This window comes from Lissotriton vulgaris, chromosome 6, assembly GCF_964263255.1.
Source record: "Lissotriton vulgaris chromosome 6, aLisVul1.2, whole genome shotgun sequence".
Classification (NCBI taxonomy): Eukaryota; Metazoa; Chordata; class Amphibia; order Caudata; family Salamandridae; genus Lissotriton; species Lissotriton vulgaris.
In genome coordinates this window covers 535314729-535337178 of record NC_141694.1, presented here as the reverse complement: position 1 = coordinate 535337178, position 22450 = coordinate 535314729, and the positions used below count along the sequence as shown (strand labels likewise).

Below are 22450 nucleotides of genomic sequence, written 5' to 3'. Positions count from 1 at the left end.
CCCTTTTGGGGACCAGGCTTGGGACCCAACCCAAATCGTTTGGGGCAACATTCTACCCTCCCCCCATTGCCATTGTTTCTAAACCTCTTCAATTTGTCCTTGGCAGTACATGATCATCTGGTAGGAGGTCTGATCGCCGTTCGGAACGTGGCTTCGCCCTAACCTTTCTTTCATATAAACTGCACATCCCATATGCACCGCATCACCTCCCAGAGGACCGCTTGGGTATACCCTGCAAAGAGGTGTAGGCTCCCTTGGCTGTTGTTCCTGTTCTATCCTGCTCCCAGAAGGGGATGGAGGCCTCCACCCCATCCTAGATATTGGCCATCCAAACGAATTCCTCCAGAGGAATAACGGAATGATGCTCACCCTGGCTCAAGTTCTGTCTGCCCTGGATGTTGAAGCTAGACTTGCAGGACTCTGTTCCGTTCATAAAAGTTATTCGGTTAGTATGGACAGCCATAAAAGTACATAAAAAATATAATAAGAACAATGTACAACAAATCCTGATAACAGGTTTAATAATAAATACATTATTGAACAAGTCGCCAAAAACATATTAAAATAGATAGCCCATTATCTCAGTATTATCATTACAGGGTTTGAAAAACAAAAGACCAGTTAGTACATGACACTTTTCCTCAAGTTGATGGCCTTCAAGATAATAAGAGCAACATTAAAACACAGTACGGGCTCATTCAATGCAAGAAAAACATTCAGAGCAACTTAATAAGATCTAATGTTCTGGCCAACAAGAATTTGTTTAAAATAAAAACACACTATAATTAATGTAAAGGTTACAAACAACGGAAAATGCAACATGCTTTGTTTGCTCCGACCATGACATGGGCAAGGGGTCGTGTCTGGGGTACAAGACTTCATGTTGGGAAGAGTCACCAGATGATGCACAGTACTAAATCTGAATCTTGTCAGAACTTAACGATGCTGCATGTTAGTAACACAAGATAGATAAATTTTACTACCCTCCCCTGGGGAGAGTGACATGTAAAAAGTAGCCGTTGATTTTATAGTTTCAGTGCCCGTTCACATTCCAGTCTATGCTGCAAAAGGGTTCCTTTTATAATCTTCTTGGTGAGTGATAACTGGTGGGATCTGACCATACAGATAGTTTAAACATCTTGCAAGACTCCTATTTTCACATAGCCTAGGTTAGGAGTACTTCAGTTCTATATGGTCCCCTTTTGCCTGACCGGTGCTCTTAGGTGTTCCCAGTGATGATGGTGTTAGTTGCAGCCCATCTATGGAAGTTTGGAATACCAGTCTTCCTATTGTCCGACAACTGGGCAATCAAGCCGGGCTCACCTCAAACAGTTACATGCCACCTCCAAAGGCCATCTTTTAATTTAATTGTTTTACTCCATCAGTGTGGCAAAGTCTAACTTGACTCCTCAGCTGGTCCCCTCAGGAGCCATCCAGAATATGATGATCTTTAGTGCTACCCCTCCACCCCAATGAGTCTGAGACATTCAGGCTCAATATTTTAATCCTTGACCTGGGTCTCAATGAAAACGACTCTGAGACTTCTGGGCCTCTCGCATCCTGGTTGGGGACCCGACCAGGTGTCACATGTGGGCACTGCAGTGGGATCTGAAGTCTTAGTGGCTCAGCACCAAGCAACTTAACAGACTGCATCCAGGTGTCAAAGCAGACTGCAAAAAATCTACATTGGCGACTGCTCAGCCACAATTGGACCAGCGGCATATCCCTCCCCTGCCCAGAACGAACGGTCATAAATGCATTGTTGCTGGGTTGGACAAGTAGCCTGGGAGAGGTGGAGATCAGAAGACTGATTTCTATTGGAGGCTCGTTTCTACATCAATTTGCTAGAGTTGCAAGCGATTTACCTGTCATTGAAGACGTTTCTCTTGACAATTAAGGGAGAACGGGTGCAAGTTCTTACAGACAACACAACAAACATGTAGTACTACAAAAAACATGGTGGAATGGGGACATGGGTCCATTCCAGAAATCTGTTCTCTTTGATAAGCGAAGGAACACTCAGGGCTTCTCCCTAACATGCAATGTCTAAACCTATGCGTTTTGAGTCCCCACTAGGAGAAGACTCCTGTATGCTTTTCAGCCTCTCTCTCTCGTGGCCAGAGTGCTGAAAAACATCAGGAATGTCTAGAACCAAGTCATCCAGCTGCCCAGTTGATAGAAACTCTTGTTGCATCAGCACAACGGGGTCCTTCACCCATTTCACGGCCTTCACCTCTATCCGTTGGGCTTGAGCGGGAACAGTTGATGGTTTTCAGTCTTTCTCCTGAAATCGTTAGTGTTCTTTTGGCTGCCAGGATCCCTGTCTGATATCCTTTTGTTCTTTACATTTTTTAACCATCAACACTGTGTTCTTGTCACAATCACAGCTCCAGTCATTGCGTATTTAGCAACCATACTTTTCTTTCTTTCTAGACAAACTACTTTTATGTACGAAGGCGGATACATCTTTCTGCTCAGCTAGCTTTTGATGCTCTACCTCACCCATCTAAGAAGGAGTACTGTCTTCACTGAATTGACCCTAAGAGAGCTCTTAGTTTCTACGTTGATCAAACCAGAGAATACCAGTGAGATGACTAGCTTTTTATGGTCTCCTCTGGAGCAAAGAAGAGAAAGATGGTACAGAAGATAACCCTCATGTGATGACTTGTCCCATGCATAAATATCTGATATAGGCTAGCTAACAATTGGCCCCAAAAGGTTTACATGCTCACACCACCAGAACAAAAGCTTATACCACTGGACTGGTGCATTGTGAGCCTGTAATGGACATTTGTCAGACCACTATGTGGGTGTCCCTCCACTTGTTCACAAAGCACTACTGCCTGGGCAGCCAGTTATGGCGAGATGGGTTCTTCTCCCAGTCTAGCCTGCAAGATTTCCTTGTCCGAGTCATTCCACAGACCCACAACCTACATGGGTACTTCCTGTTAGGATGCAATCCTAGAAAGTCATTTTGCTGTAGGAGCACACTCGCTTTGAATTCCTTTCTGGCCATTTGGGACCATACTCGATTTGCTACCTCTTTACTGCAGAGGATTCGTCATGCCTTTTACAAGGCTCACAGTAGTCGGGGTGCATTGAATAATCTGTCACGGGGTTCGCCCCGAACAATGAAACAGGTGTTGGCTTGGCATTTGTTGGATTAAAGAAAATACAAAAAACAACACAAGAACTTGTCAATTTGACTGTTATACTTGCATGTGTGTATGGAATAAGACTCACAAACATGGGTACTGCTTTCATATCTGCTCACAAGCTAAGGAATCTGCAGAAAGAAATCTCGATGAGAAGAACAAGTTACCTACCTACTGTAATACCTTTTCTGGTAGAAACTCCCCTGCGTGTTCCTCACCGACTCACCCTTTTCCCTGTTTTGTGTATTGGACTCCTAATTCATTAGTAAGATCCCAAAGCTCAGACATGTGCCCAACGCACTTCTGATTCTTTTGGCGGTGCGGGTAGAGAGCAAAAAAGAAACGGACGTCAGCGCACAGAGATAGCAGGCTTATAGTGGCCCCAGCATCACAACCATATTCCACGAACCTGACGTATCGTTGCATGATGCCCCCTATCGACATGTAAGGGCATTCCTATTAAAGTTTCGGGATCCAGTCTGGCTTCAAGGGAAATTCATTTGGTGAGGAACCTGCAGTTAGATAGCCTTTACCGGAAAAGGTGTTAGCAAAGGTAAGTAACTTGTTCTTTATGCATTTTCTAGTCCCACCAGTAGGTGGAGGTTTACGCATATATTCCTCATATGAGCACTGCCACCCTCTTAATTGTCAATCAGTCTTTAGTCAATCAAATTCTTTGCTGCACTTCACCCATGCTGCAAATGTATTGGCTAAAATTTAAGTTGTGGCATGCATTAAAGATTTTACGTGATCATTAAAATGATTTACTCAAGTTAAATGTATAACTTTAACATATTTTTACTTCAGTTTTGTATTAATTCTGATTACTTAACCCTATTAATCATTTTATTGTAGCATTGAACAGTTCTTTTAAATATTGCAAGAACATAAGTACGCCTACCAGTGCAATCCGGGCATGTTCTGGGATAAGTGCCAGAAATAATACGCCAACAGAGAATCTAGAGAAAGAGAAACAGATTAAACATCAAATAAGGATGCCATTAGGTGGTAAGCAAGGTAATGTAAGAATTTTTTCAAAGGAAAGTAAACGAGTTGTTGCTAATATTTTATAGCGAAAGTGTTGTCTTTGTTTCTACTCCTTCCACTGGTTTGCCAACACACATTAATCAAGAGACTCCTCATTAGGCAGATAAATACTACACCTATGGGAGTTTAAGAGAAGCAATAACATGAAGTAAAATGCAAATGGAGTTACTGGGATTTGGTTGGTTGGGAATTACTCTTGAAATGCTTATCATAGTTGGGAACCTGCCCGGATAAGCGGTACAATTTTGAAATGTATTCTTAACAGTCAAGCATCCAGGGCCAAACTGTAAAAAGGGAAAGCTCACAACTTATGTGTGGCCTAGCACAATGTAGGATGGTTTAGTTAGAGCTGAGGAACTATTCTCCTGGGTTCAGTGGCAATCTACAAAGTATAAATCCAGTATTTGAAAAGTGCAGTCATACTTTGCACAAATCAATAGTTCATCTTTTAGCTTGCTTATCCAATCTGTACACATTTAATCATGCCCTGTACAGCGGTTAATCTTTTGCAAAACGTTGGTCTGTGGCATGCTCTTCCCCACATGCTTCACATACTGCTCACCTATTGCTGCATTCATCTGAGTTTCAGAGAATAACTATTCTACATTTCTTTCAGCTTCTGCCAGCCCTGGATGCAGCTGCTAATAGTTTATTGGCCAGCAGCAAAGCAAGGATCTCATACTGTGAAATGATTACTACTGTGTGGGAAAGGGATGTGGGGGTACAGTAATGGTCAATACAGTATCTGACTTTGAGTAGTGTCTTTCTTGTCTGTGTATTTATATTGTGTTGGAATTGAAATTGGTTCTGGCAGCTGCAGTCTCTTTCTACTGAGATTCTGACAACTCCTTTTGTGAAATGGCTCAAGGTTTTCTATTGCAGTGCATTTCCCTTTTATTGACTGAGAGTTCCTGGGTATATCTTTTACTGGATAGTAAAAATAATAATCTGATAGAGACTTCTAGCTGCAGGTTCCTTACCTTTGAATTTCCCAGGTGTCAGGTTGGATCATTTTTCGTGAGCAGTCCCCCTTACACCCTGGAATGTGGTGTTATTCAGCTGCGTGTCCGTTATCTGTGCCGAAAGTGACATAAGTAACACCTATATAGGCGCCACCTAGGCGCACTGATTCCAGTTATTTTCTTTCCATGCCAGGCATCGCTAATCCGTCTGATGAGACGAGAGAGCATTGACATTCAAGGGCTGGCTCCGAGGTAGACTCTGTGGCTGGAACGCCTCCATGTGAGCCAGAGCAACCCCCGCCCAACAAAAGGAGTTTTCCCAGGCCATGCGGCTCATTTTTGGCAAGCTAGACCCCACTGATGCGCCTTTGTGCACCGCAGGGTCTGAAGGAGCCCCATCTGGTTCCGCAATGGCGACTCTGGCCCTTGCTCCAGTCAGGCCCCAAGGATCCGTTCCCGGATCGAGACTGGCAGCAGTAATACCAATCTGATAGAGTGTACTTGCCGCAGATTCCGTAACGTAGAATTATCCCCAGGCGTTAGACTGGATGATCCAGAAAACTTCTCTGCCACAGCACTCCTGCGTGCCGGGGGGACGGAACTACGTGACTCCGCCCTGATGTCGTCAGCGAGGATACATAAGTCGTCCGTCTACCCCCCCTTCTTCCCCCCATCCCCGCTGCGCCTACGTCCGTTTTTTCTCTTTCCACGTGCAACGCAGATCCGGATTACTGTCCTGGGTCTGTTTTCAGACTATCCATTCCTTTTACTCTTGGCATTTGGTGGAACAGTGTGCGAATGCCTTCAAGACGTGTACCTCCTGTGCACGTCCCATGTCGGCGACAGACCTTCATCCAATTTGCATGTGGTGCCCCGGTGAGCACCACAACTCGGAGAGTTGCGACGCCTGCCAACACCTTAAGCCTAAATCACGGCGGGAGCGCCGGATAAAGTTGCCGTCGGTGCGCTTATCCAGGTTGGTGTCGTCCCAGCGACCATCCCCTACCTCGGAGGCAAGGAGCCGCCGGTTTAGTCTCCTCCTTCCGCGGTGCACGCCGGCTCCTCCCGGGACAGATGCCCCCACCTGTTGCCTCCCTACCCGCCGTTTCCCGGCGCGGGGGTGACTGGGGCCCAAATGACAGCCTATGCTGCGGCGCTGCAAGCTTCTTGGCCCTTCCTCCATCTGCTGTGATGTCTACGGATCCCTTGCCTTGAGCAGGGACAGCCGCGGCGGCTCCGGCCCGGGCGCCGAAGGTTTTGCCTTCAGGTCATAGGAGGGTGGCTTCATTGAAGTGTGGTTCGAGGCTTCCCTAGTTGGCACCTAGCGTCCCTGCCTCGCCGCAAATCCCTGTGCTGTTGCAGGAGACCTCCGGGACTCCTGCCTTGCCCCCGAGTCCACCTCGATCCTCTCAGCAGGCGGTTACCTCACCAAAGGTTGAGCCCGGTGCCATTTCGGCGTGGGGAGGCTTCCTCCCCGATTCCGGTGGAGTTGTGGGTGGAGGCCGGGGCATGGGGCGCCTTCCGAGTCACTCTTGGTCCTGGGCGCGGGCGGCTGCCCCATCTAAGGTCGAGTCGGTGCCACGCCTCCGCCGCTTCAGCATCGGCCTCTCCCCATTCCCCTGGAGAGCACTTGGGGGCAGGAGTCTGCCCGGCGCCACGTGGGCCCACTCCCGGCGCAGGTCGACGCTGATCAGACGCCGATGGCGTACTCCACGGAGCCGCGCCGGCCCCGGGTTCTGGATTCGTCTCCTGAGGTCCCTTCTTCTCTGGAAGTCTGTCATCTGTTGGTGTGTTCCTCCCCGGAGACAGGTTGCTCTGTTGTTGCCTTTTCACTGACATCTTCCAGGGAAGGCTCTTCACCGTCCCCAAGGCCTAAATCCTCGAACCCTTCTTTCTGTGGCTCGGGGCTGGCTTCTCCACCGGCCTCTCCACCCTCACCTAGGGCCCCTCAGGTTCCCCATTTCTCTATGGATCCTCCTCTATTCCGGGGCTGGCCGCTCCCTCCTGGACTTGGGGATGGGCAGCTCAGTCTGCAATCGTCACCCATGGAGGAATTACTTTCCCCTCCGCGGCGCCCTACTGAGGCCAGTGTTGCCTTTGTTCGGGCTATTTCCACGGCTGCTGGTATTCTGAGGATGGGTAAACCTGTCACTCCATTTCCTACAGAGAACCTCTTGGAGATTCTCCACCAGGGCTCTGGTGGACTGGAGTTGTTCCTTCCTTTTGAAGCGTCACTCCGCTATCGTCCTGCTCCGCACGACCCTGTCTGTCTTTCTTTCCACCCTTCTACTCAAGGCGCTCTACTGCGAAATGCCTTTCTGTGTTTGCCTGTGGTGGTGTTCCCTCCGTCTCAGGAGGCCCATGGTTAGATTCATGGAGACATAATGTCTTCCCTTCTTCCAGTGCTGCCTTGCGGGCGCTTAACACTTTGTGTGTGTTGACCAGGGCTACTTCCAGCCTGTCGGATTCTGTGGAGTCCCTCCTTTCTCATGTTTCTCATATCTGAAAGAGACACGTTAGTGATAGATTGCTTACCTTAGAATATTCCCAGGCGTCAGACTGGATCGGAAAACTTTTGCGTAGTAGTACCCTTGTGCGTCGGTAGGCGTCGTCTGCGGCTCCGCGTCCGTCGTCGGCGCCGTGATGACGTCGTCGGAGTACTTAGACGCCGCCTCCGCGTGCTGACGTCAGTTCTTCTTTTTTCCGCGCCAGTTAGCGCAGATCTGGAAAAAGCAGTAACTCAGTCAGTTCGAGGCATGTGGGCTGCTGAATTCATATCTGTGCATAGATCGCCGCCTAGTGTTGGGTCCGGATGATTGCACATTGTTGTCCTGGAAGAGTCTTCGAAGGATCTTTTTGATCCTTCTCGAAGTCTCTCGACTCCGACAGTGCCGTAGGGATGCCCGGCTTCAAGCATTGTGAAGATTGCGACCGCACCATGTCGGTCACGGATCCTCACCGCCAGTGCCTGACGTGTTTGGGCGTCGACCACGACGACGAGGCCTGCCCCGACTGTCGGGCCCTTTCGAGGAAGGCCAGGCTGGAGCGGTCCCGCAGGCGGCACGAACTCCGGCTGTTGGCCCCGCGCCGCGTGAGGTCCCGGTCCCACGGGAGGTCTAGGGACAGGTCGCGGGGACGGAGCCGTCACAGCTCCGGGAGTCGGCATCACTCCTCCGGGTCCAAGTCGTCAGGTAAGAAACACAAGAAGTCGAAGAGGCATCATCGCTCTTCTGACTCCCCCCGACGCTCGCGCGACGCGGCCGGTGGTTTGGGTGACAAAGCCCACGCGGCTCCTCTGGAATCGCGGGCGTCGCGTCCGGCCCCATACCCTCCGGTCCCTGGGCTGAACGCGACACCGGAGGAGATTGAGCGTTTCCTCATGGCCATGAGGTCCCTTTCTCCTCCAACGGGTTCTGCAGCGCCTACGGGCCCAGCGAACCCGTCTGGGGGCCCTAGTGGGTCGGGGGCTCCGACCCCGCCGGTGCCTTCAGTCCGGCGCCGCAGGGCCCCACGATCCTGACACCGCCGGTGCCCTCGGGCCCGGCGCCGCAGGGCACTGCGGCTCCGGCGCCGCGGGACGCCGATGGGTCTTCCTCGGACTCTGGACCGTCACCGGTGGACCTTACGACCCCCCGGCGTCGGTCCGTGTGGTGTCACCTACGGCGCCGTCCTATCATCGGCGCCGCACCCGACGCCGTTTGGAGATTTTTACTTCTATGAACCGACCTCATGCAATTACAACCCTGAATCTCAGGAGATAGGTGATGAGGAGGATTGGGAGGGGTCTGAGGACCCTCTGACCAAAGATTGTCAGTCTGATATGGACTGGGCAGGAGACCTTGGGGAGGCCAGTGGCCTGGACACCTCTCCAGACACTGGATTTGTCTCTCCTTCTACTGTGGCTACGGAGGAGGGGGCTACCTATGGTGTGGTGTTGACGAGGGCTGCCAAGGCCTTGGGCCTTAAGCTCCCCGTCGCGGCCGTGAGGACTAACCTCCTCACAGAGGTCCTTAAGCCGCAGTCATGCTCCATGAAGCCTCTGCTGCCGTTTAATGAGGCCTTGACCGACGTTCTTTTGGGCACTTGGTCCAGGCCCGCTACGGGTTCGCCTGTAGATAGGAACGTGGCCAGACGCCACCGCCCGGCTCCGGGTGACCCATGTTTCCTGTCCTCCCACCCCACCCCCGAGAGTCTGGTCATCCAGGCCTCTAATTCCCAGACCGCATTTCCGTCGGCCCCGCCGGACAGGGAATCCAAGAGGTACGAGAATTATGGCAAGAAGATATTCTCGTCCCTTAGTTTGGGACTGCGGTCTTCCAACACCGCATGCCTCTTGGGCCGCTACACCCACTCTCTGTGGGAGACGGTGGCGGAAGTGCTGCCAGAGTGTCCGTTGGAGGTACGGGCCAAACTCGGCCAAGCCCTTGTGGAGGGCCGGGACGCAGCCAAGTATTCCATCAGGTGTGGACTGGATACTACTGACTCGCTGGGCAGAGCGATGGCTACGATGGTGGCGTTCAGACGCCACGCCTGGCAGAGATCCGCCAATTTTTCGGCAGACGTCCAGAACACTCTGATGGACATGCCGTTCGATGGCCGTCGCCTCTTTGGCGACAAGGCAGACCACGCGCTTGAGCGCTTTAAGGACTCAAGGGCTACGGCCAAGTCCTTGGGCCTCTTGGCCCCGCGCCAGCAAATGGGTGCCTTTCGCTCCTTTCGTGGCCAAGGAAGGGGCGTCCCCACACGCGCCGCCAGCCACTCGCCGCAAACTATCGTCCAGCACGGCGGCGGCCGTGGTAACCGCTGCGGAGGCGGTCGGGGAAACAGGCGGAGTCAGTTCACACCTGCCCCCGCGGCATCCACCTCTAAGCCCTCCTAGTCCGTGATTTTCGGCCCATGTGACGCCAGTGGGAGGCAGGGTTCGCCATCACCACTCTCCCTGGCGCACTGTCACTTCGGACAGGTGGGTGCTGCAGATCGGCCGGAGGGGCTACTCCCTCCCCTTCGAGACGACTCCTCAAGCCATGCCACCGCAACACCACCGCGTATCGGGGATCACTTGCGGCTCCTGCAGGAGGAAGTTTCGACCCTCTTGGCCAAGGGGGCCATCGAGCGCGTTCCTGGGCCAGAAGTAGGACGTGGTTGCTACTCCCACTACTTTCTGGTACCCAAGAAGAGCAAAGGGGGCCTACGCCCTATCTTGGATCTGAGGAACGTCAACGGCTTCCTCCGGAAGGAGAAGTTCAAAATGCTGACTCTGGCTCAGGTCTTAGCTGCTCTAGACCCAGGAGACTGGATGGTAGCGTTGGACTTGCAGGACGCGTATTTCCACATCCCCGTCCTGCCGGCCCACCGGCGTTACCTGCGGTTCACGGTAGGCCATGAGCACTTTCAATTTACTGTGCTCCCCTTCGGCCTTACCAGCGCCCCACGGGTGTTCGCGAAGGTGATGGCGGTGGTCGCAGCTTATCTGCGCATGTCGGGGGTCTCAGTCTTCCCCTACCTCGACGACTGGTTGTTGAAGGCGGGCTCGCCCCAGACAGTCGTCAGCCACCTCCAGACTACGGCGGATCTCCTGCACCAGCTGGGATTTTCCATCAATGTGCCGAAGTCACACCTGTGCCCCTCTCAGAAGCTCCTTTTCATCGGAGCGGATCTCGACTCAGCGCAGTTTCGGGTTTACCCACCCGAACAGCGGGTTCGGGATATACAGGCTCTGATTCCGATCTTCCGGCCTTTATCCCGAGTTTCAGTCAGGTTGACGCTGCGGCTTCTGGGGCTGATGGCCTCCTGCATCCTTCTGGTGCATCACACACGGTGGCGGATGCGGGCTCTGCAGTGGGACCTGAAGTTTCAGTGGGCCCAGCATCAGGGCAACCTGTCCGACCATGTCCTGATCTCGGAGGGCACTGCGAGACAGCTGCAGTGGTGGCTCACGGACCGCAATTGGGTCAACGGCAGATCCCTCTCCCTTCCCCAACCGGAGCACGTAGTTGTGACGGACGCGTCTCTCCAGGGCTGGGGAGGCCACTTGGGAGAGGCGGAGATCAGAGGACTCTGTTCTCCGGCGGAGTCCCGGCTCCGTATCAATCTGTTGGAGCTGCGGGCGATTCGTCTGGCACTGAAGGCATTCCTACCGTCTGTCCGAGGGAGTGTAGTGCAAGTGTTCACAGACAACACCACCGCCATATGGTACTGCAACAAACAGGGCGCAGTGGGGTCGTGGACCCTTTGCCAGGAGGCTCTGCGCCTCTGGCAATGGCTGGAACATCAGGGCGTGACTCTGATGGTTCAACACCTGGCAGGTTCTCTGAACGCCAGGGCGGACGAACTCAGCCATCGGTGCTCGATGGATCACGAATGGCGCAAGGCCTCTTTCTGCGATGGGGAGAGCCTTGGTTAGATCTATTCGCCACCGAAGGGAACGCGCAATGTCATCAGTTCTGCGCGTTGGAATTTCCAAGGCAGCACTCGCTCGGAGATGCTTTTCGTCGCGAGTGGAGCTGCGGTCTGTTGTACGCCTTTCCGCCTATACCACTTCTGCCCAGAGTGCCGAAGAAGATCAAGCGCGACCGGGCACAAGTCATCCTTGTGGCTCCGGACTGGGCACGAAGGTACTGGTATCCCGAGCTACTCAGTATGTCAGTCGATCCCCCGGTATGTCTGCCTCTTCAGGAGGACCTTCTGTCACAGCAGCAGGGGACGGTCCTCCACCCGAACCTGTCCAGTCTCCACCTCCATGCCTGGAGATTGAGCGGCAACAGTTGAGGCCATTTGACTTGCCTCCTGAAGTTTGCAACATCATTCTGGCAGCCAGGCATCCCTCCACAAAGTCAGTATACTCCTGCAGGTGAAACAGATTTGTGGCATGGTGCACAGCAAAGGCTGTGGATCCCCTCAATGCCCCTCTTTCTGAGGTTCTCCTCTTTCTTATCTCTCTTGCCCAGCAGGGCTCTACTCTGGGCACTGTCAAGGGCTATCTTTCAGCCTTTCTGAGGCTGCCTGACCAACCTTCTTTGTTCAAATCTCCTATCGTTAATCGATTCCTGAAGGACATCACTCATACCTATCCTCCTGTTCCCTTTGTGATGCCTCAGTGGGATTTGAACCTGGTTCTTACGTTCTTGATGTGCGCTCCCTTTGAGCCACTTCACAACTGTCCTCTTCGCCTTCTTTCCTTGAAGACTGCCTTCCTGGTAGCCATCACCTCTGCCAGGAGAGTGAGTGAGCTCCAGGCTCTATCTTGTAAGCCTCCTTTCCTTTCAGTCCATCCGGAAAAGGTTGTGTTACGGTCAAGGCCCTCCTTCCTTCCCAAGGTAGTCACGGGCTTCCCATCGCGTTGCCCACCTTCTTTCCGCCTCCGCACCCCTCGAGAGAGGAGGAGAGGCTCCACCGTCTGGACCCAAAACGTGCGCTCTCATTCTATCTGAATCGCACACAACAGTTCCGGGTGGATGATCAACTCTTTGTGGGATACGCGGGCGCTAAGAAAGGGAAAGCGGTGCACAAGCGGACCATCCCCCGGTGGATTATCTTGTGCATCCAAGCGTGTTACTCCTTGGCTAAGAAGGAACCCCCTGTTGGGCTGAGGGCTCACTCCACTCGAGCCACCGCCACTACAACTGCCTTGGGCCGAGGTGTGCCCTTGCAGGACATTTGCCAGGCAGCTACGTGGGCCTCGCTGCACACGTTTGCAAGACACTGTTGCCTGGACAGTCAAGTCCGGAGGGATGGCTACTTTGGCCGTTCCGTCCTCCAGGACTTTCTGGTGTGAATATTGGTTCGCAGACCCACCACCACGGGGATGGTATTCCTGGGGTATCTATTCTAATGTAAGGAATCTATCACTAACGTGTCTCTTTCAGATGCACAAGTTACTAATTGTGTAACGATATATCTGTAAGAGACATTAGTTAGATAGATTCCTTACCGACCCACCCATCCTCCCCGTTCTGCGAACTGATTTCTAGGGTTAAGGTCATCCCCTTTCAGGGCCCTAGTTTCATGGCACCAGTGTTGGTTTTTTGTCATGGCTCTGCGCTTCTGGCGCGGAAAAGCTGTGGCTAAGAACTGACGTCAGCACGCGGAGGCGGCGTCTAAGTACTCCGACGTCATCACGGCGCAACCGACGCTGACGACGGACGCGGAGCCGCAGACGACGCCTACCGACGCGCAAGGGTACTGCTACGGAAAAGTTTCCGGATCCAGTCTGACGCCTGGGGATATTCTAAGGTAAGGAATCTATCACTAACTAATGTCTCTTACAGATATATCGTTACACAAGTAGAAACTTGTGCGACGGTGATCGTACTGATCTGCGGGGCTATGTGTTGGATGGTAGAGAGTTGGCCGCGTTTATTCTTCGTACAGCCTTGGATGTTGCTCATGCTCTTGGCCCTACTATGGCCACTTCCATGGCTCTGCAGTCTGAGAATTATAATCCCTCTGGGAAAAGATCATACCACACCACTCACTACTGATAGCCATAGAATTTGATACCACCTCACAAACATACATGGCCAATCAATCAAAAAATATAAATGTTTATTTCTGATCCATAAGATATTAAAATCATGCTAAGAGCTCTTCACTTAAATAAAATCACAATCAATACAGTACAATATCTCACAATGTTCTTCTCAATTAGATTGCAGTTGCTCTCTATTGCCAATAATAACAAACAATGGTAAAGTGCAATAAGGAAAAAACGTTATTTTATCACATTATGTTTCGGACATTCAATTATACACAAACATGTACATGAAAACAAATATTAATAGAATTTGACCAAGAAGCGACGCGTTTCGGTGGAAAAAGCGGTCCAACCATCTTCTTCAGGCTCAATATCACAATTTTTTATTAAAACAAGTCCCAGCACTTTCAATCTATTAAAACAAGAGAAAGAATGTATTCAAATATCATGTCATTATACATATTTCATAATGCATCTTAACGGTAATAAACAGATGTAATTTAATATTATTGGCCCCACACTTGCTCTCAACCAGTGGTATACAATGTGAGAAGGTGGCCTGATATGCAGTGCTCACTATTCTAGTGAACACTATGTATCAGTCCAGCAACCCTTATTGATGATTGGTTGTAAGTCAACCTTATAGACCAGCTATCCTAGTAGCGTGGATACGAGCAGTCTAAGGCTAAAGACTCGAGAGGGCGTGTTAAGCCAGCTGTTATACCACACATATACCCCTTGAATACCAAGTGAAAGGACACCACACAAGTGTTATGAAAATAAACAAGATATTTATTAAGAATCACAACAGCCCTGTACTCTTTATGAGGACAGGGTACTAAGCACAAAACAAAACTCTTACGAAAATACTTAAGTTAGCACAGTATATACAAATGCCCGAGGGGCACGGAAAACCATATACTTTGAAAGTGGAATGCGAAATTACTAGCAGGTAAGTACAGTACTAATAGGCTTTGGAATCGCTAGATCTTGACTATAGAATCTTCAGATTACTTCTAGGAGACCAAGGGGACTCGGGTGCAGAGTGTGCACTCTCACGCGTGATGCGGGACAAAGTCTATGGTAGCTAGTAAAGACAAAGTTAGTGTTCTCGGGCGAACCCGACCTGGTAGGAGGAAAACGAAAGTGGATTCTGACCCTTGGATAGTGAGGCTATGCTGGGGCACCGAAATGCCGAAGTTACCTAGCCCAGGGGCTGCAGCTGCATAGGTCTCAAAAGACGTCGGGAATCCTCGTAGACGGACCAGGAGCCTGGAAGAAAGAAGTTGCTGGCAGGCGACCAGTGAAGAAAGTTCGATGGATCCAAGCCTGGATCGAAGGAAGATGACACCTGAAAGCAGAGGGGACCAAGTTCGAGACTACTAGCCAGTAGTCAGGTGGCACCAGGAGGGCACCGGATGGTAGTCACCTCGACTAGGTGAGTGGGTGACGCTGTGCTCGCAGATCTCACGGACCAGGAGGCGTCGTCGGCGACCAGGATGGAGGAGCGAGCTGTCCCACGAGGATTGAAGCTGTCGGCGTCGCTGGACCCAGGATTGGGCAACAAAGCCTTGGCAAATTCAAGCCCACGCGGTGGACTCAAAATGGCGTCTGGAGTGGACCAGGAGGGTCCGGGGTGCCTCTCTTGAAGAAGGAAGCAAGGGCCAGTCTGGAGCAACCAGACCAGCAGCAGTGATGTCGTCGGGCGTCGTGAAGAAGGCCACAAGCCAGCCGGCTAGTAGCCACACAGCGCGGTGAGCACGCAAAAGCAGAAGGGCCCCACGCAGATCGTGGAGATGCTGGAGGGCTGATCTTCGGTGCTGGAGCTGCTCAGGGTTGGGGCTTCTCGGACCCCAAAGCACTCACCAGTGGAGCACACGGTGGGCTTGTTGCAAAGAAGTCGTGCAGTCTTGGCGATCGTCGGTCCCTCGAGGTCTCGTCGCACTCACAGTCCTCAGCTTTGCTGTAGAGGTGAGTAGAGGTCAGAGGTGCCAGGGAAGCCGGGTCTCGTCGAGCTGGGTCGTCGGATTCGTGAAGAAGGACTTGCAGCAGACCGCAGTGTTCTTAGGATGGTGCCCGCTTGATGCAGGGTGACTACTCCTTAGCCACAAGGGAGAATCTTGAAGAAGAAAATCTTGATGTCTTTCGCAGAAAGTCGGGTCTTGATTCCAAAGATGATCTAATTTGAACAGGGGGCCCGCTCCCATCTTTATACTAAAAAAGGGGGCTGACCCGGTGACTAGGTCCTGCCTATGGGTGGGACTAGGAGGGGGGTGGTTACACCCCTCTGCCATGCCGGACTTCCCCCAGGCCAGGGGCTGGTGTGCCCCTGGAACTGGTTCTGACCGGCCTATGCGTAGTGAGCACCGGGGTGCCACTCAGCAGTCACCTTCCTGTAAAGCCCTGCCTACCCAGGATACACAAAACCATGTCTGGGACGGTGCTAGCACCCCCCTGACAGGAAACCCTTTGTCCAGGCTCCCCTCGCTGGAAGGACTCCCAGCTGCAGGGGGTCAGACTCGTGTCTGTGGTGGCAGCATCCATTTTGTGGAGCTGAGGCTTCGTTTAACTTTAACCAGGGTTCACAGTTACATACATGTCGTGTCCCTCTAGAAGGGTGGAATGCTAACCCCGTCGCCAGAATTGGCGAGGGGTTAGTATTCCAATTCGTATGACACCTTACTCGACATGTTTTGATAAAGCAATACCAAAGATAGCATTTAACCGCGAGGATTATAATGCACTTAAGAGTATATGGTATGCGATATCATGGAACAGCTATTAGGACTTGGTTCCGCAAGCTGCAGACAGGCTCAGCTCATGCCAGAGCACCATCTCACACGATTCCAAGCACTCTGCCTTCAGGATTGTTAAGGCCTGCCATAGGAGTGACTGATGTTGGCGGATGCGGGCTCTGCAGTGGGACGTGAAGTTTCAGTGGGCCCAGCATCAGGGCAACTTGTCCGACCATGTCCTGATCTCGGAGGGCACTGCGAGACAGCTGCAGTGGTGGCTCACGGACCGCGATTGCGTCAGCAGATCCCTCTTGTGAGAAGTTGGCCTGATATATGATGCTCACTAGTTCTAGTGATCACCTTGTATCAGTCCAAACAACCCTTATGGTGATTGTTTGTAAAGTCAACCTTATAGACCAGCTATCCTAGTAGCGTGGACAAGAGCAGTCTTTAGGCTAAACTCTGAATGGCATGTGAAGCCATCTGTTTTACCACATATAACCCTTTGAATACCAAATGAAAGGACACCACACAGGTTGTTATGAAAATAAACAGTTATTTATTAACTAACATACACCTCTGAACTCTTTATGAGGTCAGAGGGCTAAGCACATGACAATACTAAAAAGGAAATACGAGTTGCACAATATTTACAAGTGCGCCTTAGGGGCACGACAAACCATATACTCAAAACAATGGAATGCGAGGAAAGAAAATACTGTAAGGAGATCCAGAGGCTGGAGGATCGCTGGGACTACGCTACAAACAAGGTAAGTAAGGAGCAGGAGGCCCACAGGACTCATGTGCAGAGTGGAAACTCTCATGCGCGATGCGTACCAACGTCTATGGATGCTACAGTTTAGAAAGTTACGGATTCCGGACGAATCCGGCTGGATGGAGGGAAAACAACAGTGGACCTGAACACTAGGATAGTGAACACAGACTTCAGCACCTAGAAGCTTTAGTTACCTAACCCACAGGCTGCGGGTGCATAGGGCTGAAGTTGCGTCGGGTTTGCTGCGTTGATCCAGGTGATGCCTGAAACAAGGAGTTGCTGGCAGGCAGCCAGATGGAGGAGTCCGATGGTTCCAAGGATGGAACTGGGAAGAAGAAGTCCTGAAAGGGAAGGGGACAGAGTCGATCACTAGCCAGTGATGATGCTGGAACCAGGAGGGAACCAGATGTTGTCGCCGCATTCAGGTGGAAGAAGGGTCGCTTCTCTCTGTAGCTGCGCGGACCAGGAGCTGTTTTTCACGACCAGGCTGGAGGCACGAGCTGTCCCACGTAGTCTGCTGCTGTTGGCGGTGTTGGATCGTCGATCTGGTCAACAGGCCTTGGCTAATGCAAGCCACGCGGTGGAACAAAGATGGCGTCTGGTGCGGACCAGGAGGGTCCGGGGTGCTCCTCTTTTACAAGGAAGCAAGGGCCAGTCTGGGGGACCAGACCAGCAGTGGTGAAATCTTCGGATCGTCGTCTCGGAGGTCACTGGCCAGCCGGCAAGTGACCAGACAACAGGAGATGCAGCAACCAGGCAAAAGGGCCCCACGCAGATCTCGTGGATGCTGGGGGGCTGATCTTTGGTGCAGGAGCTGCGTCGCTGTGGGCTTCTCAGACCCCAGTGCACTCACTCGAGGATCCCTCGGCGGTCGTGCTGGAAGTGCTGTGCAGGTTTCTCAAGATGGCTGTCTCCACGTTGCTCGTCGCACCTACGGGTCCCAGCTGTGCTGTGGATGTGGGTAGAGGTCAGAGGAGTCTGGAGGTCCGGGTCTTGTTGAGCTGGGTCGTCAGATTCCGGGAAGGAAGGACTTGCAGCAAACCGCACTGGAGCTTGATGGTGCCTGCGAAGCAGGATGGTCACTCCCTGACCATAGGGGAGATTCTTCAGTCTTCTGATGGTTCAGGAGGGAGAAGGTCAAGAGTTCTTCGTGGAAGTTGTCAAGATTAATCTAACTGGGAATGGGACCAGCTCCTACCTTTATTCTCCTAAAGGGGGCTGCACTACGACTAGGTCCCTCCTCTGGGTGGGACCAGGAAGGGGGGTGGTTACTCCCCCTTTCCTTTGTCCGGTCTTGCGCCAGCTCTGGGGCTGGAGTGCCCCAGGAACTGGTTTAGACCGGCGTATGCACAGGGACACCTTGTGTGCCCCAGGCATGTCTCATTCCTTTCAGCCCTGGCCTACCTAATACAGAAAATCCTGTCTGGGGTGGTGCTAGCACCTCCCAAGGTAGGAAACCCTTTGTCCGAGCCTCCCTCGCTGGAAGGACTCCCAGCAGCAGGAGGTCAGACTTGTGTCTGTGGTGGCAGCATCCATTTTGTGATGCTGAGGCTCGAGTTAACTTTAACCGGGGTTCACAGTTACATACATGTCGTGTCCCTCTAGAAGGGTGGAATGCTACCCCCGTCGCCAGAATTGGCGAGGGGGTAGTATTCCAATTCGTATGACACCTTACTCGACATGTTTTGATAATGCTATACCAAAGTTAGCATTTGACCGCGAGGTTCATAATGCACTTAAGAGTATATGGTATAGCGTTTTCATGGAACAACTATTAGGACTTGGTTCCGCAAGCTGCAAACGGGCTCAGCTCATGCCAGAGCACCAGCTCACATAATTCCAAGCACTCTGCCTTCAGGATTGACAAGGCCTGCCATAGGAGTGACTGATAGGAATATATGTGTCCATTTTAGGGTTAGATATAGAGATACTATACCTAAAGCAAAGGGTGATTACACCACCTTGCCCCAGCTGTCGTGCAGCCAGTTGTGTCTGTTTAGATGGCCAGCCAGGGGTGGCATAATACATGCTTCAGCCCCTGGTAGGCCCTGGGTACACCTATGCCCTGGATACCTAAGGTATACTGTACAGGGACTGATAAGGTGGCCCAGTACCAATTGGTAAATGCACCTAAGGTACATGGTTGTTAATTTAGAGAGAGAACAGCTAGGTTGTGGGTCTGATTAGCAGGCCCACAGCCAGGGAAAGTCGTAAACCAGTGAAGCAAAAAGCAAAAAATCGGGGGTGACCATAGGATTGCAGACCCTACTCTGCTACACCTCTCCCTTCCCCAACCGGAGCACGTAGTTGTGACGGACGCGTCCCTCCAGGGCTGGGGAGGCCACATGGGAGAGGCGGAGATCTGAAAGAAACACGTTAGTATTAGATTCCTTACCTTAGAATATCCCCAGGCGTCAGCCTAGATCCGGAAACTTTTGCGTAGCAGTACCCCTGCGCGTCGGTAGGCGTCGTCTGCAGGCGTCCCCTGCGGCTCCGCGTCCGTCGTTGGCGTCGTGCGCCGTGATGACGTCGCTGGAGTATATAGACGCCGCCTCCGCGCGCTGACGTCAGTTCTTCTTTTTTCCGCGCCAGTAAGCGCAGATCCGAAGAGCAGTACTCCGGTCTTTTGACCAAGTTTGTTAACTTTCTAATCTCTTTTTGGTGCCTGGTAGGATGCCCGGTTTCAAGAATTGTGACGGTTGTGACCGCACGATGTCGATCACGGACCATCACCGACTCTGTCTCCGGTGCCTGGGCCCCGACCACGACGTGGACGCCTGCGTCGACTGCCAGGCTCTCACTAACAAGGCTAGACGGGAGCGGTCCCGCAAGCTACTTGAGCTCCGGGTGTCGGCCCCGCGTCGGGAGCGGTCCCGATCCGGCCGGAGGTCCAGGGAGCGTTCGAGGGAGCGGTCGCGGAGCCGCGCCGGGCGCTCCGGAAGTCGTCACCATTCGTCGGGCTCTTCAGGTAAGAAACACAAGAAGTCGGGGCGTCGTCATCGTACCCCCGACTCCCCCCGACGTGGCCGGGGGTTCGGGTGACCCCAACCCCGCGGCTCCGCGAGAGTCGCCTGCGCGGCCTGCCCCATACCCTCCGGTCCCTGGGCAAGGTGCGACGCCTGAGGAGATTGAGGCGTTCCTCATGGCCTTGAGGGCGCTCAGTTCTCCGACGGGGCCTACGGCGCCTTCGGGCCCAGTGCTACCGTCTGAGGACCCTAGCGGGTTGGGTGTCCCTGGCTCGACGCCATCGGGTGCTTCGGCCCCAGTGCCGTCGACGGCTCCGACCCCGGCGCCGCAAGGGTCTTCGGGGTCGACGCCGGCTGGTCTGCCGACCGCTCCGGCGCCGATTCCATCGGGGTTACCCCCGACGCCGTCCCCGCGTGGCGCTGGTTCTCCTGTGCCGGCTTCGGCCGGCGCCGGGGCTCCGGCACCCGGCGGCGCCGTCCCCATACCCTCCCCGAATCCGGACGCGGAGTCGGACCGACGTCGCTTGACGCCGGGCTCGACGCCGAGGGGGCCTGTGAACCCCGAGGAGCCGGTCTACATCGTTGACTCCGAATATGGAGATGATGAAGAGTACGGGGAAGGTTGGGAGGGGTCTGAGGACCCTCTGTCACGTGAGTGCCAGTATGACGTGGACTGGACAGGTGAATTGGGGGATGCCAGTGGTCTGGACGACTCTCCTAACCCTGGCTTTGTCTCTCCTCCTTCCGTGGCGTCGGAGGAGGGAGCTGCTTATTCAGTGGTGCTGATGAGGGCTGCCAAGGCCTTACACCTTGAGCTCCCTGTCGCGGCTGTGAGGCCTAACATCCTCACTGAGGTCTTCAAACCGCAGTCATGCCCACAGGAGCCACTGCTGCCGTTTAACGAAGCCTTGTCAGACATTCTGTTGGGCACGTGGTCCAGGCCCGCTTCAGGTTCGCCTGTTGATTGGAACGTGGCCAGACGCCACCGTCCTTGTCCGGACGACCCCAAGTTCCTGTCCACCCATCCCACCCCGAGAGTCTGGTGATCCAGGCCTCAACCTCCCAGACCGCATTCCCGTCGGCCCCGCCCGACAGGGAATCAAAGAGGTACGACCAGTATGGCAAAAAGGTCTTCTCGTCCCTGAGTTTGGGACTGCGGTCTTGCAACACCGCTTGCCTCTTGGGCCACTACACCCACTCTGTGTGGGATACGGTCGGGGAACTGCTGCCAGAATGCCCCATGGAGGTGCGGGCAAAACTCGGCAAGGCTGTGGCTGAGGGCCGAGGTGCAGCAAAATATTCCATACGGTGTGGTCTTGATACGACCGACTCGCTAGGCAGAGCGATGTCCACGACGGTGGCGATTCGTCGCCACGCCTGGCTGAGATCCGCCAACTTTTCGGCAGATGTCCAGAATGCCTTGATGGACATGCCGTTCGATGGCTGTCGCCTGTTTGGTGACAAGGCGGACCACGCGCTGGAACGCTTCAAGGACTCCAGGGTCACGGCCAAGTCCTTGGGTCTCTCGACCCAGCGCCAGCAAACTGGTTCGTTTCGCTCCTTTCGTGGCCAAGGAAGGGGCGTCCCCACCAAGCTGCCAGCCACGCGCCGCAACAATCTTTTCAACGCGGTGGCGGCCGTGGAAACCTCCGTGGAGGCGGTCGGGGTCAACGGCGGGGTCAGGCCACACCTCCCCCCGCAGCATCTGCCTCCAAATCCTCCTAGTCTGTGCTTTCAGGCCCATGTGACGCCAGTGGGTGGCAGGGTTCGCCATCACCACGCTCGCTGGCGCACAATCACATCGGACAGGTGGGTGCTGCAACTCGTCCAAAGGGGCTACTCCCTCCCCTTCCAGACCACTCCTCCGGCCATGCCACCGCAGAACCACCGTGTGTCGGGGGACCACTTGACACTTCTGCAGGAGGAAGTTACGGCCCTCTTGGCCAAGGGGGCCATCAAGCGCATTCCTGGGCCAGAAGTAGGGCGTGGTTGCTATTCCCACTACTTTCTGGTGCCCAAGAAGGACAAAGGGGGCCTACGTCCTATCTTGGATCTACGGAATGTCAACGGCTTCCTCCGGAAGGAGAAGTTCAAGATGTTGACATTAGCTCAGGTCTTGGCTGCTCTAGACCCGCAAGACTGGATGGTAGCGTTGGACTTGCAGGATGCGTATTTTCACATCCCCGTCCTGCCGGCCCACCGGCGTTACCTGCGGTTCACGGTAGGCCAGGAGCACTTTCAGTTTATCGTGCTCCCCTTCGGCCTTACCAGCGCCCCACGGGTGTTCACAAAGGTGATGGCGGTGGTCGCAGCCCATCTGCGCAGGTTAGGGGTTTC

General features: G+C 53.2%; 1 protein-coding gene across 2 annotated transcripts in view; it reads left to right on the top strand.

Moving 5' to 3' along the window:
- Nucleotides 1-22450, top strand: part of PHIP (PHIP subunit of CUL4-Ring ligase complex) — a 2330659-nt gene that overhangs the window by 2293393 nt on the left and 14816 nt on the right. For both annotated transcript variants that reach the window (XM_086926531.1, XM_086926532.1), the window contains exon 42: nt 4011-4172. In XM_086926531.1, the coding sequence (XP_086782657.1) occupies nt 4011-4172 (162 nt within the window). The remainder of the gene's footprint in view (nt 1-4010; nt 4173-22450) is intronic.